The 13626-nt window shown below is 46.0% G+C and overlaps 1 protein-coding gene across 1 annotated transcript in view; it reads left to right on the top strand.

The window, feature by feature from the left end:
- The window catches only part of LOC135524389 (nuclear receptor ROR-alpha A-like), a 60733-nt gene that overhangs the window by 43963 nt on the left and 3144 nt on the right, over positions 1-13626 (top strand). Inside the window, exons 2-8 of the mRNA XM_064951884.1 lie at positions 4065-4150; positions 5534-5675; positions 7401-7796; positions 8403-8524; positions 10038-10170; positions 11060-11167; positions 12186-12296. Coding sequence (XP_064807956.1) covers positions 4065-4150; positions 5534-5675; positions 7401-7796; positions 8403-8524; positions 10038-10170; positions 11060-11167; positions 12186-12296 — 1098 coding nt within the window. The remainder of the gene's footprint in view (positions 1-4064; positions 4151-5533; positions 5676-7400; positions 7797-8402; positions 8525-10037; positions 10171-11059; positions 11168-12185; positions 12297-13626) is intronic.

Below are 13626 nucleotides of genomic sequence, written 5' to 3' on the forward strand. Positions count from 1 at the left end.
ACACAGAGGGGGCTTCAATTGTACATGTGCTCTGAGTGACACGTCATCCTCAGTCTCCAAAGGGCCTTTATGTGATATGAAACAGTGTCCTTGAACTGCACAGCGACAAACACAGACAGAGCCCCTCTAACAAGCTGTGCCCTATGAGGAGCTGGACTTCAATACAACATGAGGCTAGGCTACTACACAGTCCTCTCACCATACTCTATCCATTGTGAAATCCAAAGCCAGCCACGCCAGAGTTTTATCCTCCACCGAGGATCTTAGTCATTACCTTTTTCATTCTTTCTGTGGATGGATATTTTGTGACGGCGTGAATGCTGCGGTAGGATTCACAGTATATTATCTGTGTACCTCAGCAGGTCCCCCTTCTCTTTGATGTGGCCTGTGTGTGGAGGCCATCTCACAGTGTTGTGAGTAATGGGAGGCTGCTGAGATGGGCTTTAGCATGACTGCCCGTCTCACTGTGCCTGGCTTTGATGTCCTAAGCAGGCGGCAGGGCTGCCTGGCAGGCAGAGGCAGAGGCAGAGGCAGTGAGGGAACATGGCAGACAGACAGTGGAGATAGGCAGCCAGGAAGACAGACAGGCAGGCAGACAGGCAAGCAGGCCGACAGGCAGGCAGACAGGCAGGGAGGCCGACAGGCAGGCAGACAGGCCGGCAGGCAGAAAGGCTGACAGGCAGGGAGGGAGACAGGCAGGCAGGGAGACAGGCAGGCAGGGAGACAGGCAGGGAGGGAGACAGGCAGGGAGGGAGACAGGCAGTCAGGGAGACAGGCAGGCAGGGAGACAGGCAGGGAGGCAGACAGGGAGGCTGACAGGCAGGCAGGGAGACAGGCAGGCAGGGAGACAGCCAGGCAGGGAGACAGGCAGGGAGGGAGACAGGCAGGCAGGGAGGCCGACAGGCAGGCAGACAGGCAGGCAGGCAGACAGGCAGGCAGGGAGACAGGCAGGGAGACAGGCAGGCAGGGAGGCCGACAGGCAGGCAGGCAGGGAGACAGGCAGGCAGGCACGGCGAATGGGTTCAGCAGCAGTGAGCAGCGCTGGTCAAGCCCAGACACAGAGCCAGCAGCTGCCTGCCTCACACGGAGAGGCAGTTAACACCACAGCTCGTGTCAATAGATATTGACTCCCAGATCTGAAGTACTTAGTCACAGTGCCTTTCTGTCTGACCATCGCCCCCTGCGGGAATTCATTTTAAACCACTCACACTATTTGAAGTGTAGTCTGACTGGGAGCCCCAAGATCAGCCATTCATCAGGGCAGCTTGCTCAGTTATACCCAAATATTGACTTGAACTGATGGCCTAGGTGACTTAATGGCTTATTTGATGTCATTATTCTGTACTTATTCTTCATGTATCTCTACCAGAAAACACCTTATTTCACTGTTAAAATGACCATAGATTTAGATTGGGTTCTTTTTTTACATAGCAAACCACAAAGCCTCTACCTAGTCAGAATGGAAATAAACCCTTTTTTACTGTTGAGTGCACCGAGCATTCAGAGGTTTGTGTAGTAGTGGAGTAGAGGGTGTTAGCTGGTGAGGCTTTGTGCACTCAGGTCCTCGCTGCTGCAGATAGGGCTTTGTGAGCTATCCTCATCTGTGTGTGTGCCCAGCCTAGCCCAGTGCACCGCCGTTTCCACTCCCTCTGCCTTCACCTGATGTGGCACAGTCTCTGTCAGGCCTGAGCGAGCATCCAGCCAGTCCTGCTTCTTCTCGCAGCTAGGGGGGGGGGGACGAGCAGCAGCTTAAGCCTGGAGGAGCTCAGAGCCTGGAGCCTGTGGGCAAGAGAGGGGGCTGAGAGCTGGGAGCTGAGAACTGGCCTCAGTGGAGAGGAGGCGGCTATAGACACAGTCATAGTGACAGCCCTGCACTGCCACCCAATGGCCAGGGCCCGTCAACACAGCCCTGTTTCTCCACCACCACCCCAGTAATTTTTAAAGGCCCATTGTAGTCAAGATTCTGTTTTACTGTGTTTTGTATCATATTGTACAACAGCTAATGAAACTAAGTCTGTAAAAGTGTGATACAATGTGATCAGTGTTATTTCCTGATTGTATTTTCAACCAGCAACTATCTACACAGGACCTTCTAAAAAGCCTGTTTTCATTGGCATCTTGTCTGGTGACATCACCAAGTGGTAAATTAATGAATAGACCAATAACAAAGATAGTTCCAAACCAATCTGCCAATAACCGTTAGTTTTAAGTTTCCCCCTCCCCCTTAAAACTCTCACAGACAGTCCTAGCAAAATTCTTGCTTGAGAAATAGTTTTTTTGCTTGCTACCCAGAAATGATTTGGTATTGATATAAAAATGGCTGCATTGGGCCTTTAATAACTGCACGCTTCACTTATTATGTAAGTAATGAGGCTGAAAATTCGCAACACACTGCACCTCAAATGCTCATGCAGGTAGAACACAAAAACAAACAATGGAGTGCACTGCCCTTAATGCCAGTGTTCATACAGAGATAACCAAAACAACAACCGACTCGACACAATGCAGAAATTCATAATGATTAATTATAAAGTAACCCTCTCAGCGAGCCTGTCAACCTGGCTCCTGGTACGTTTTCCCTCTAATCTAGGCAGACTATGTGCATTAGCCTCCATTGTACCGCAGGATACACAGCCATCTCGGTGTTTTCCATATGAGAACTGACTAGCGCGTGTGCCACTGCTCTCTTTGTTAATTTTACTGAAATGTAGGCTAATTCTGCTTCTAGGGGAGAGGTCTAGTTGACTCTACCAGTGATAAGAGTGCAGGCTAACAGAGATTCCTGAATGGAGGGACTGTGTGTGTAAAGTGGTACACGGTTAGTGTATCAGCGGCCATCCCCTGGGCATGCCTCAGGGACACTGACATTATCCACATGACACAACAGACGCTCCCAGGCAGCTGATGAGTCCTCTGGATGGAGCCTCAGTGAAGGCCCATTTGATGTGATCAAATTCATTTGAAGGGATTGGATGTGAAGGTAATACAGAACTCCAGTCTACCCTGGCCTGATAGACCGACCGCTCTAGAAGAGTGTTTAAAGCTAGTGGAGAAACTACTTTGTCATAGCGTGCACTGGATGGAATGGCTCATGAAGAGTAAAATTATACATTTTCAGCACAAGTAAGAGAAGGCGTTTTGATAGTGCTCTGTGCTTTGATTGGCTATCTGTGCAGTTGTAGGGAGCCACTATAGAGCAGGAATCCAACTGTAATCTTTCCTCCTTGTAGATCAGATAGCTTAGTTTGTCTGGTGCTACGGAGTGCTGTAGCGGTGGCAGCCTAAGATGCTGGCATTATAGATACAGATCTAGTGTCGAGGCAGAGAGAGACGTGGCGTCAGAGGCCACAGTCATAAAGCATGAGAGCGGTAGCACAGGCTGGGTGTTCTGTGTCTCAGCTGCCTCTCTGTGTCCTGCTGCCCTGTGGCGTGCTGCTCTACTCCTGTGCAGGAGACCGGGATCGATGAGACCTGCCCCCACATGCCTGTGTCCTCTGTGCCCGCTAAATCACACACAGGCCTGTCAGCAGTGGAACACTGTCACCCCCACTGAACTCTACTGCACTTTACTACTGTTTCAACCAACAGCCTCCATCCCCTTCCAACCACCTCTCTGGCCCTCATATAGCTACTCACCAGCCCAATAGGAATGTTATCATTTTTGTGGCCATACTGGATTTAATCTGGGCTTACTGCTTGGGTTTGGTGGGTTTTGAAGTCTTGTTTTCCACTGGAGAATAATAGTCTGTCATTCAGTAGGGCTAGGATTACCACTGTGTAGTGGAATGGGGTTTGTGGGTCACTGTGACTTTTCCTTATGTAATTTGTGCCTGCAATATCAATTGACACTTTGTTTACAGTGGTTGGCACGTGGCTCAGTGAAGACTTAAAATGGCCTCCTTCAATGCACGACTCGGTGTGTTGTGTAGAAGTGAGGATTTAAAGCAAATGGATGAGATATATTTCAAGCACAGTGCTCTTTCATGTATCAGCATGCATCCAAGGTGAAGGTGTTGTTCTGTAACTTGTGACAGCAAAATGTTGATTTTTTTTCTTCTCTCCAGCTCAAATCGAAATAATTCCCTGCAAGATCTGTGGAGACAAATCATCAGGCATCCATTACGGTGTGATAACATGCGAAGGCTGTAAGGTAAGCTCCCAGAGAACGAACATGTGGGTGTTAGGGGGAAAGGAGAGAGACAGGGAGCAGAAAAAGTGGAGAAACTTACAAAGAAATACCTTTGAACATGTTTTCTAACTTTTTAAACAATCTTGCGAGAGACTATAAAATGTAAACACACAGAGAGCATCGTCATTAAAATGGTCAAGCCACACAGAGGACATCACAGAGCCTCACTATTAGCAGGACAAAGTGACTCCTCTGCCTTGTACTACCTCCCTTCCCAGGGACATGCTGCTTCAGTGTTTCTCCTTCTGCTGCAGCTTGTTTTTCTTGAAATAAAATCATCAAAAGAAGAAGTTCTTTGAATTATAACGGATTGTTGGCTGTATGCCGCTTTTATTGAAGCTAGCTTTTGTACTGTTTCAAATACACCAGGCATTCACGTTGAGGGGAATGTATCTTGCTTCTAGTGTATTCTTGATCCTGTGCTTGTCACCAGGCGAGTCATTAGTATTCCTCTGACAGGCAGCAGCACCTTTGCTGTTTTCCTCCTGTGTTACAGAGAGACAGGGGCTCATTCAGCTGCTCCTCAGAGCGCCTCTCTCTCTCTCTCCCTCAGACAGGAGCTAGCTGCCGGGAGAAACAAAACGCTGAAGAATAAGCTGCTGAAATGTATCTTTAATGATTGCTAATTACTCCAGGCAGAGAGGCATTTAATGATATGTGCGAGTACAAGAGTTTGGACCATAAATCACAGCATTATTAAAGAGTGCTGCTTGTCACTAGCAGTTCTAGCCAGGCTCCCGTAATGGCTGCCATTATGAAGCAACTTGGCAGCTGTCAGCTGTTTTCTTGTAATTAAACAGCCAATGAGCAGCTAATTAAGACATATGTGTATGGAGCAGTGGAGTGGGGCATGTTAATGATGTGCCGGAATCAATTCATTAAGTCAAAGGATGAGGAATCCAATCGGGGTGCGTGTGCCATCCTGTGTGCCATCCTTTAGCGCCGCACATGTTGGAGCCTTGTTAATCAACACTAATAACCCAGACTATAGAAAGATACTGCCTACCATTACGATCACAGCCAAACACACCACCCCCTGCAGTACACATTGTTAAAACACACCACTCCTTCAATAAAACAACATAGAGCGTTATACAACTGACACTAGAACACAATAGCCTGCAAAGCACTGGCATGGCAGTATTCTTGTACATTTATTTTAGCGACAGTACCCTCCATAGTGATGAATATTGTCGGCTTCATCACTCTCAATAAGTACCCAGTGAAACACAAGATCCTTTTATGTTTACAGGAATAAAAGCCAATCAGTCATTGGATACAGCAGGGCCACTGTGGTTAACATTATAATCAGTGCGGTCTCCCCCTCCCTCTCTCCGGTCTTAGGGCTTCTTCAGGAGGAGTCAACAGAGCAATGCGGCCTACTCATGCCCCCGTCAGAAGAACTGCCTGATCGACCGCACCAGCCGCAACCGCTGCCAGCACTGCCGGCTGCAGAAGTGTCTGGCAGTGGGCATGTCACGGGACGGTACGTACAGCGTGTAGTCGACAGGAGGGGACAGACATGCTTCTAAGGCAGGACAACCCTTGAAAGTGAATAGAACATTATAGACAAGTAGAACAACTGGAATATGCTCTGACTGAATTACCGATAGATGTAACAGATTGTTATATCATAACGGACACCACTCTTAATGTGGTTGGAGTAGGAAATGGTGGTCTAGACAAACGTCAGTGATGTCGCTGCCTGTGTACGTTCCACTAGTAATTGGCGTGGCCGTGGGGGTAAGTTGGCAGGTGTGACAGAAAGTAGGTCTGATGAATAGAGGGTTGTTTGGAGGTGTCATTAGTGCTGGACTGGTGCAGGTGAGGCGGGGGTATGGGAGCACACAGGTGAGTGTCAATGGGGGAGGAGGGGGTCAGAGTTGAGAATTATGGTCTAGACCAGGGTTTCCCCAACTTTGAACACCCCCACCCCCACCCCTACCCCTCCCACCCCACCCCTCCACTACACAGCTGATTCAAATAACCAGCTCATATTCTAGCTTTGATTATTTGAATAAGCTGTGTATGCAATGGGCAAAAATCTAAATGTGCAGTCCCCAGAACACTGTCTGAGAGGGGCGGCTCAATCTCATGACCAGCTCTGTTTAGTCTGCAGGACTCCGTGAAACACAAAGCCTGTCTTGTATCTGATATCCCAGTCATACACAAACCAAGATCTCAATATTTTACCATGCCTGCTTTTTCTGTCAGCTTTTTAGTATACCTGTAAGGGGTAGGGGTAAAATGGTCAATTAAAGCCACCTAAAGACCTAATCATGGTTCCTCCATTTTCTCAATCGTGTAACCAAAATACAGGTATCAGGTCTGTGTGAATAGTTCTCAGCTTTTTTTTCCAGTAAATAAATTAACACGTCCATTGTTTAACACCTCTCTAATTTGAAATGCAAAACACCCCCAATGGTTTAACATCAGTAGCACAGAGAGGCTGCTGCCTATAGTACATACAGTACAGACTTGAAATCATTTGCCACTTTAATAAATGGAACACTAGTAAATTTAATAATGTCACTTTAATAATGTTTCCATATCTTGCATCATCTCATATGTATATACTGTCTATTGCATCTTAGCCTATGCTGCTCTGACTTTGCTCATCCATATATTTATATTTATCATAGATTTATATTTATATATTCGTATTCCTTTACTTAGATTTGTGTGTATTAGGTAGTTGTTGTGGAATTGTTAGATGTTACTTGTTAGATATTGCTACACTGTCGGAACTAGAAGCACAAGCATTTCGCTACACTGCAATAACATCTGCTAACCATGTGTATGTGACCAATAACATTTGATTTGATTTGAACACCCCCACCCCTCCCAATTTGCCAGTTTACCACTGATATGTATGAAAAGGGTATATCTGCAAGAACGTTGTAAATAAGGGGCTGTTTGAAAGGGGTTTGTATATACATTGCCTTGTATTTTTACAGATTATATACCACATAAATCTTCTGTCTGAAATGGGTATGAGTTGCTGTGACTAATTCGGGTTTACTGTAGTTTGCTCCCTTGTTGGAGTTTTTATGCAATAAAGATGTTAGTGTTTAAGGTTTCGCTAATACTCACTGAAAAACATACATCTCATTACCTGTTATAGACAGGCTAAACTTGAGACACAGGCCAGTGTTATGTCAGTTTCAGTAGTAAAGGAGTGTCTGCTCTCTCCCTCCCTCTCTCCCTACAGCGGTGAAGTTTGGGCGCATGTCAAAGAAGCAGCGGGACAGCCTGTATGCGGAGGTGCAGAAACACCGGCTGCAGCAGGCGCAGCGTGACCACCAGCAGCAGCCCGGCGAGGCCGAGCCACTCACACCCACCTACGGCCTCTCGGCCAATGGCCTCACAGAGCTCCACGATGACCTCAGTGGCTATATGGACAGCCACACCCCCGACGGCAGCAAGCCCGACTCAGCAGTCAGCAGCTTCTACCTGGACATCCAGCCCTCCCCTGACCAGTCCGGCCTGGACATCAATGGCATCAAGCCTGAGCCCATCTGCGACTTCGCCCCCGGCTCAGGCTTCTTCCCCTACTGCTCCTTTACCAACGGAGAGACATCCCCCACTGTGTCCATGGCTGAGCTAGGTGAGGAGCAGGGGGAGACAAGAAGAGAGGGGAGAACAACTCAACCGTGGGGCAAACGACACAAAGGTTTCTTAAAATAGCGGGAGGTTGGAGACTCATCTCCAACACTCATTAAAATAGCCTCTTTTTTGTAATTAGTTTCCATTAATTAGGGCCAATCAGGATCCAGCAGGGCACTCATCTGGGGAAATCATTTTTTTAGGCTCCCCTGTGCCTTGGAACTCCTTTTAACAGATGTGTTTTCAAAATGATTTACATTTTTATACTCAATATTTCTCTCTGAGCAAATGTGACCTTTGTTTCAGTGAGTAATATTGTGCGGCTGACTGCCCCACCTCCCCCTCTGTTTGGGTCACAGCTAGATTGGGTTTGACTGAAGCTTCAGCTGGGAGCTTCCTGGAGGCAGTAAAAGGAAATGTCAACAAGCCTCTTCCCAGTCACAAAAAGCCCACACTCTCCTCCTCCTAGTTGAAAGCTCAGTAAATAAATTGTATTTTTATATGGTGTAGTTCATCTGTGAGGTCTTCCCATTCCCTGTGAGCAGCATTCAGGTCTGACACTGTTCTGATGTGCTGTGCTGTGCTGTGCTATGTGGTTGTGTTGCAGAGCACCTGGCCCAGAACATCTCCAAGTCCCACATGGAGACGTGTCAGTACCTGAGAGAGGAGCTGCAGCAGATGACCTGGCAGGCCTTCCTGCAGGAGGAGATGGAGAGCTACCAGACCAAGGTATGGTAAACTTCCACCTTCCATCACCAGTATCACGATCATATGAACAGTACTCACTGTTCTGGAAACACAACACAACTCCTGGGTCGTTCCACAAAAACGAGTCCCTTTTGCATCCCTTTGAGTATACAAAACATTAGGACACCTGCTCTTTCCATGACAGACTGACCAGGTGAAAGCTATGATCCCTTATTGATGTCAACTGTTAACGGCCTTGTTATGCTCGAACCGCTCAGTTTTCCACCACAAAACACCAGAAAATGTTTTTTTAAAGAGTAGAACCAGCTTACCTGCTTTTACACTATGATTTGACTATCAGATCTTCAATGTTCATTTTGATACTGTATTTAAAAAGGAATAGTTGTACAAGAGTTCAGTTCACATACTGTAACAGGGTTGACCCTAAAATGAGGGTCTAGAATTTTAGCACCTTAAAATGTATCACTAAACACATGAAATAAATCATCTTCAGAAAGGACTTTGTCAAACCAACAAAATACAATGATGGTGAAAACGTGGAGAAATGTTTGGGATTATCTTCCTAGAAGTCACAGAATTCATACAGAGGGAAATGTCAAAAGTCTTTATTCATATGAAAAACCTGATTTATTGCATTTTCCATATGGTCTATATTTAAGGTTACTTTGTTTAATATAATGGGATTTAAAATTCCATATGAGTGCACGATTTCTACTTAATATACATGTATATACACTGAGTGTACAAAACTTTAAGAACACCTTCCTTATATTGAGCTGCAACCCCCTCCGAGGTGTCGAAAGCATTATACAGGGATGCTGGCCCATGTTGACTCCAATGCTTTCCACAATTGTGTAAAGTTGGCTGGATGTCCTTGGTGGATCATTCTTGATACACACAGGAAATTGACGAGTGTGAAAAACCCAGCAGCTTTGCAGTCCTTGACACAAACCGGTGTGCCTGGCACCTCCTACCATACCCAGTTCAAAGTAACTTACATATTTTGTCTTGCCCATTCACTCTCTGAATGGCACACATACACAATCCATGTCTCAACTGTCTCAAGGCATAAAAAGTATTATTTAACCTGTCTTTTCCCCTTAATCTACATTAAATCAAGTGTATTTAACCCACTGTTCCCCGGTAGGCCATCATTGTAAATAAGAATTGACTAGCCTAGTTAAATAAAGGTTAAAAGAAAAAAGAACACGTCAAACCTGTTACCCATAGATAGACAGGCTAGAAATGTTTTAACAATTGAAAATATTCTTTGAAGCATTCAATTGCACCTCCCTGTTGCACACAACAAGCTTCCATTCCTCTTTATTTGACACTCAATAGGCGCTAACTATAGTATTTGTATTTATTTAACCTGTTAAGATGGAAAAACAACATGTTTTTTTTATTACGTTAAACATGTGCTCTTCAAGTTACACTACCCAAAAGGGAGTCATTTCGTGGAACGACCCATCTAGCTAATTCCATCCCATCCTTTTCTACACCAGATAAGCCTTTTCTCTCTCATTCCCCCTAGCCCCGGGAGGTCATGTGGCAGCTGTGTGCTATCAAAATCACAGAGGCCATCCAGTACGTGGTGGAGTTTGCCAAGCGCATCGACGGCTTCATGGAGCTGTGTCAGAACGATCAGATAGTGCTTCTGAAAGCAGGTATGACAGCCCGTCAACACGGCCCACTGCCGTCTCTCTCCCACATCCCCCTTCACCCCCCTCAGGCGTTGTCACAAGGGCATAGCTGACCTGACTATACAAAGCCTCCCTCACATACTGACTGTGTGTGTCACAGAGCCAGGAGGCTCCACCCTGCCTGCTTTCTCCCTCTGTTCCACAGCTCATCTGTGTCCTTTCCTTCTGTGTCTCTGTCCCTCTATGTCCCCGTCTCTCTGCTCATTACAGAATAACAGTATTCAGGCTTATAGGCATTAAAGGGACTATAGTGTTGCTGAGCTGAGACACTAGCTATCATGAAGGCTGCCTCCTCTCTCTGCTCTGCCATTGATGATATCTGCCCAAACTAATAGCTTCTCAGTGCGCACACACAAAAACACACACACATACGTACACAAAGAAATAGACAAACCCATCCGCCTCCCATGGGTATTTATCTCAGTTTTCCCTGGGTTTTTATTTGCATTAGCATTGCCAATATTAATAATGAAATGGCGACAGAGATCTCTTGTCTCATGTGACATTTTAAACCAGTGCCATCTCATAAAGTGCAGTAATATTTCTATTACACCTCTTTTACCCTCCAAACCAGTCCCACACAGCAGAGCCGTATACAGCATTGTGTTTCACTATCCTTTTTTATTGGGGTAACAATTTTCAGTATATAAATGTAATGTTATTACTAGTTCCAGTCTTTTATGTCATGGGTTTCTGTTTAAAAGGAATCGGGGGTATAACACACAAATGAAGGAGGAAAAACGATCAAATATTGCATATGCTGTGTTGGGCCTCGTGATGCAAGACTGGCAACTCTAACTCAATCTGTGGAATGGAAGAATTTAGCATTATGGTATTTCTGTCTCCTCTGCAGGCTCTTTGGAGGTTGTGTTTGTCAGAATGTGCCGTGCCTTCGACTCTCAAAACAACACAGTCTATTTCGATGGAAAGTATGCTGGGCCGGATGTGTTTAAGTCATTAGGTAAGTGCTGCAAGAGTCCAATGCTGTGCACGTGTGTGTGTGCGCAAGTGTGTCTGCAAATCTGAGCTAGTGTGTGTGTGTAGCACTTATTTGCACAAGCTCGCATTGCTTTATAACAGACAAAGTTGTAATGAGAGCCAGTAAGCTAACACTGAGAACTCGTCCCTGCCTCACCTGGCTCTCTCCTCTCCCCAGTGGATACATATGGCAGAATAACATTCTTACTGAATCACTGCTGCTCCATATAACTCCTGTTAGGCTGCAATAAATAAAGCCAGATTGAATGCCCTTTGGGAGAGTTATATCAAAACCATCATTGAAAGTCAGCCATAGAATATCTCAGGTGGAAGCAAATAGCATTTGCTTTTGAATGCCATGACATTACTAAGACTCTCTACAGTGCATTCTCCCGTGCATCCAAATGCCTTTGGAGGAAATTAATGTGTCCTAGCGCTGGTGTGAAAGCATAGTGTGAATGCATAAACCGGTCTGTCTGTGTGTGCGTTGTGCATGCACGTTCGTGCGTGTGTGCAAGACTGAAGAGGAACAGTGCTGTGCTATTCAGTGTCTTGAATGTGGCTTCCCAAACAAGCCTTCCAGTGTCCTCAGTCAGTCAGTCAGTCAGACAGACAGTGCTCCAGAATGGAGAGGCTTGGGGCCGGAACAGGGGAGGCAGCAGAGTGATGGGGCTCCAGAGTTGCACTGGCATTAGCTGGCATTAGCCTGTCTCTCACAATCTCCAATAATTGATTGAACTAAAAGACTCATTTGTGACCTCATTCCAGGTTGTGTAATTCCACCCAGCTGCCAGAATGGGACTAGTCGGGGAGGGATGTCAGTAAAAGCATTGCTTGTTCCGCCTCAGACACTCCCCTGTGCTGTCAGTGCACTGCACCTCTCCCCTCTCTGCCTGTGTGCCTCTCTCCCAATAAAGATCAAGCGTGTGACTTGCTCTTTGGTCTGCCTCACCCTCATCCCCAACCCACTGTCTCTGTGTCTGTGTCCTTTGCTGTGGCAGGCTGTGACGATTTGATCAGCTCCGTCTTCGAGTTTGGGAAGAACTTGTGTTCTATGCACCTGTCTGAGGATGAGATCGCCCTGTTCTCCGCATTCGTGTTGATGTCTGCAGGTAGGTGTCGTTCGCAGTACAAGAAATGACAGATTTGCAGATACACACTGCAGGGTCTCTTATGTACCCTCTTGCCCTGAAACTTCTCCAAACAGCATTCCATTGAACACCATCCATCCAGCATGTCCCTCAATTAGACACAGAAGCCAGAAATCAGTGTATCTGATTACTGAGTGTTGCTGAGTACAACATACACTGAGTTGACAAAACATTAAGGACACCTGTTCTTTCCATGACATAGACTGACCAAGTGAATCCAGATGAAAGTTACGATCCCTTGTTAAATCCATTTAAATCAGTGAAGATGAAGGGGGGGGAGACATGTTAAAGAATGATTTTTAAACATTGTGCCTTTCACAGGGAAAGACTTAATAAGTGCCTTTGATAGGGGTATGGTAGTAGGTGCCAGGCGAACCGGTTTGTGTCAAGAACTGCAACGCAGTTTCCCCTATACATCAAGAATGATCCACCACCCAAAAGACATCCGGCCAACTTGACACAACTGTGGGAAGCATTGGAGTCAATATGGGCTAGCATCCCCCCTGTAGAACGCATTCGACACCTTGTAGAGTCCATGCCCCGACGAGGGCGAAAGTGGGTGCAACTCAATATTAAATCAAATCAAATTTTGTTTGTCACATGTGCCGAATACAACAGGTGTAGATCTTACTGTGAAATACTTACTTTTAAGCCCTTCACCAACAATGTAGTTTGAAGAAAATACGTTTTTTTACTTTAGTTTATTTAGTAAATATGTAACATAATACACTAACAACAACAAGGCTATATACCGGGCATACCGGTACCGAGTCAATGTGCGAGGATACAGGTTAGTCGAGGTAATTTGTACATGTGGGTAGGGGTAAAGTAGAAAATGAACAGCAAGTAGCAGCAGTGTAAAACCAAGGAGGGGGGTGTCAATGCAAATAGTCTTGGTGGCCATTTGATTAATTGTTCAGCAGTCTTATTGGGGGTAAAAGCTGTTAAGGAGCCTTTTGGACCTAGACTTGGCTCTCTGGTACCACTTGCCATGCAATAGCAGAGAGAACAGTCTATGACTTAGGTGACTGGAGTCTTTGACAATTTTTTGGGCCTTACACTGACACCGCCTAGTATAGAGGTCCTGGAGGGCAGGAAGTTTGGCCCCAGTGATGTATTGAGCCGTACGCATTACCTTCTGTAGCGACTTACTGTCGAATGCCCAGCAGTTGCCATACCAGGCATTGATGCAACCGCTCAGAATGCTCTCGAGGGTGTAGCTGTAGACCTTTTTGATGATCTGGGGTCCATGACAAATCTTTTCATTCTTCTGAGGGGGAATAGGCGTTGT

The sequence above is a fragment of the Oncorhynchus masou genome, chromosome 31, assembly GCF_036934945.1.
Source record: "Oncorhynchus masou masou isolate Uvic2021 chromosome 31, UVic_Omas_1.1, whole genome shotgun sequence".
NCBI lineage: Eukaryota > Metazoa > Chordata > Actinopteri > Salmoniformes > Salmonidae > Oncorhynchus > Oncorhynchus masou.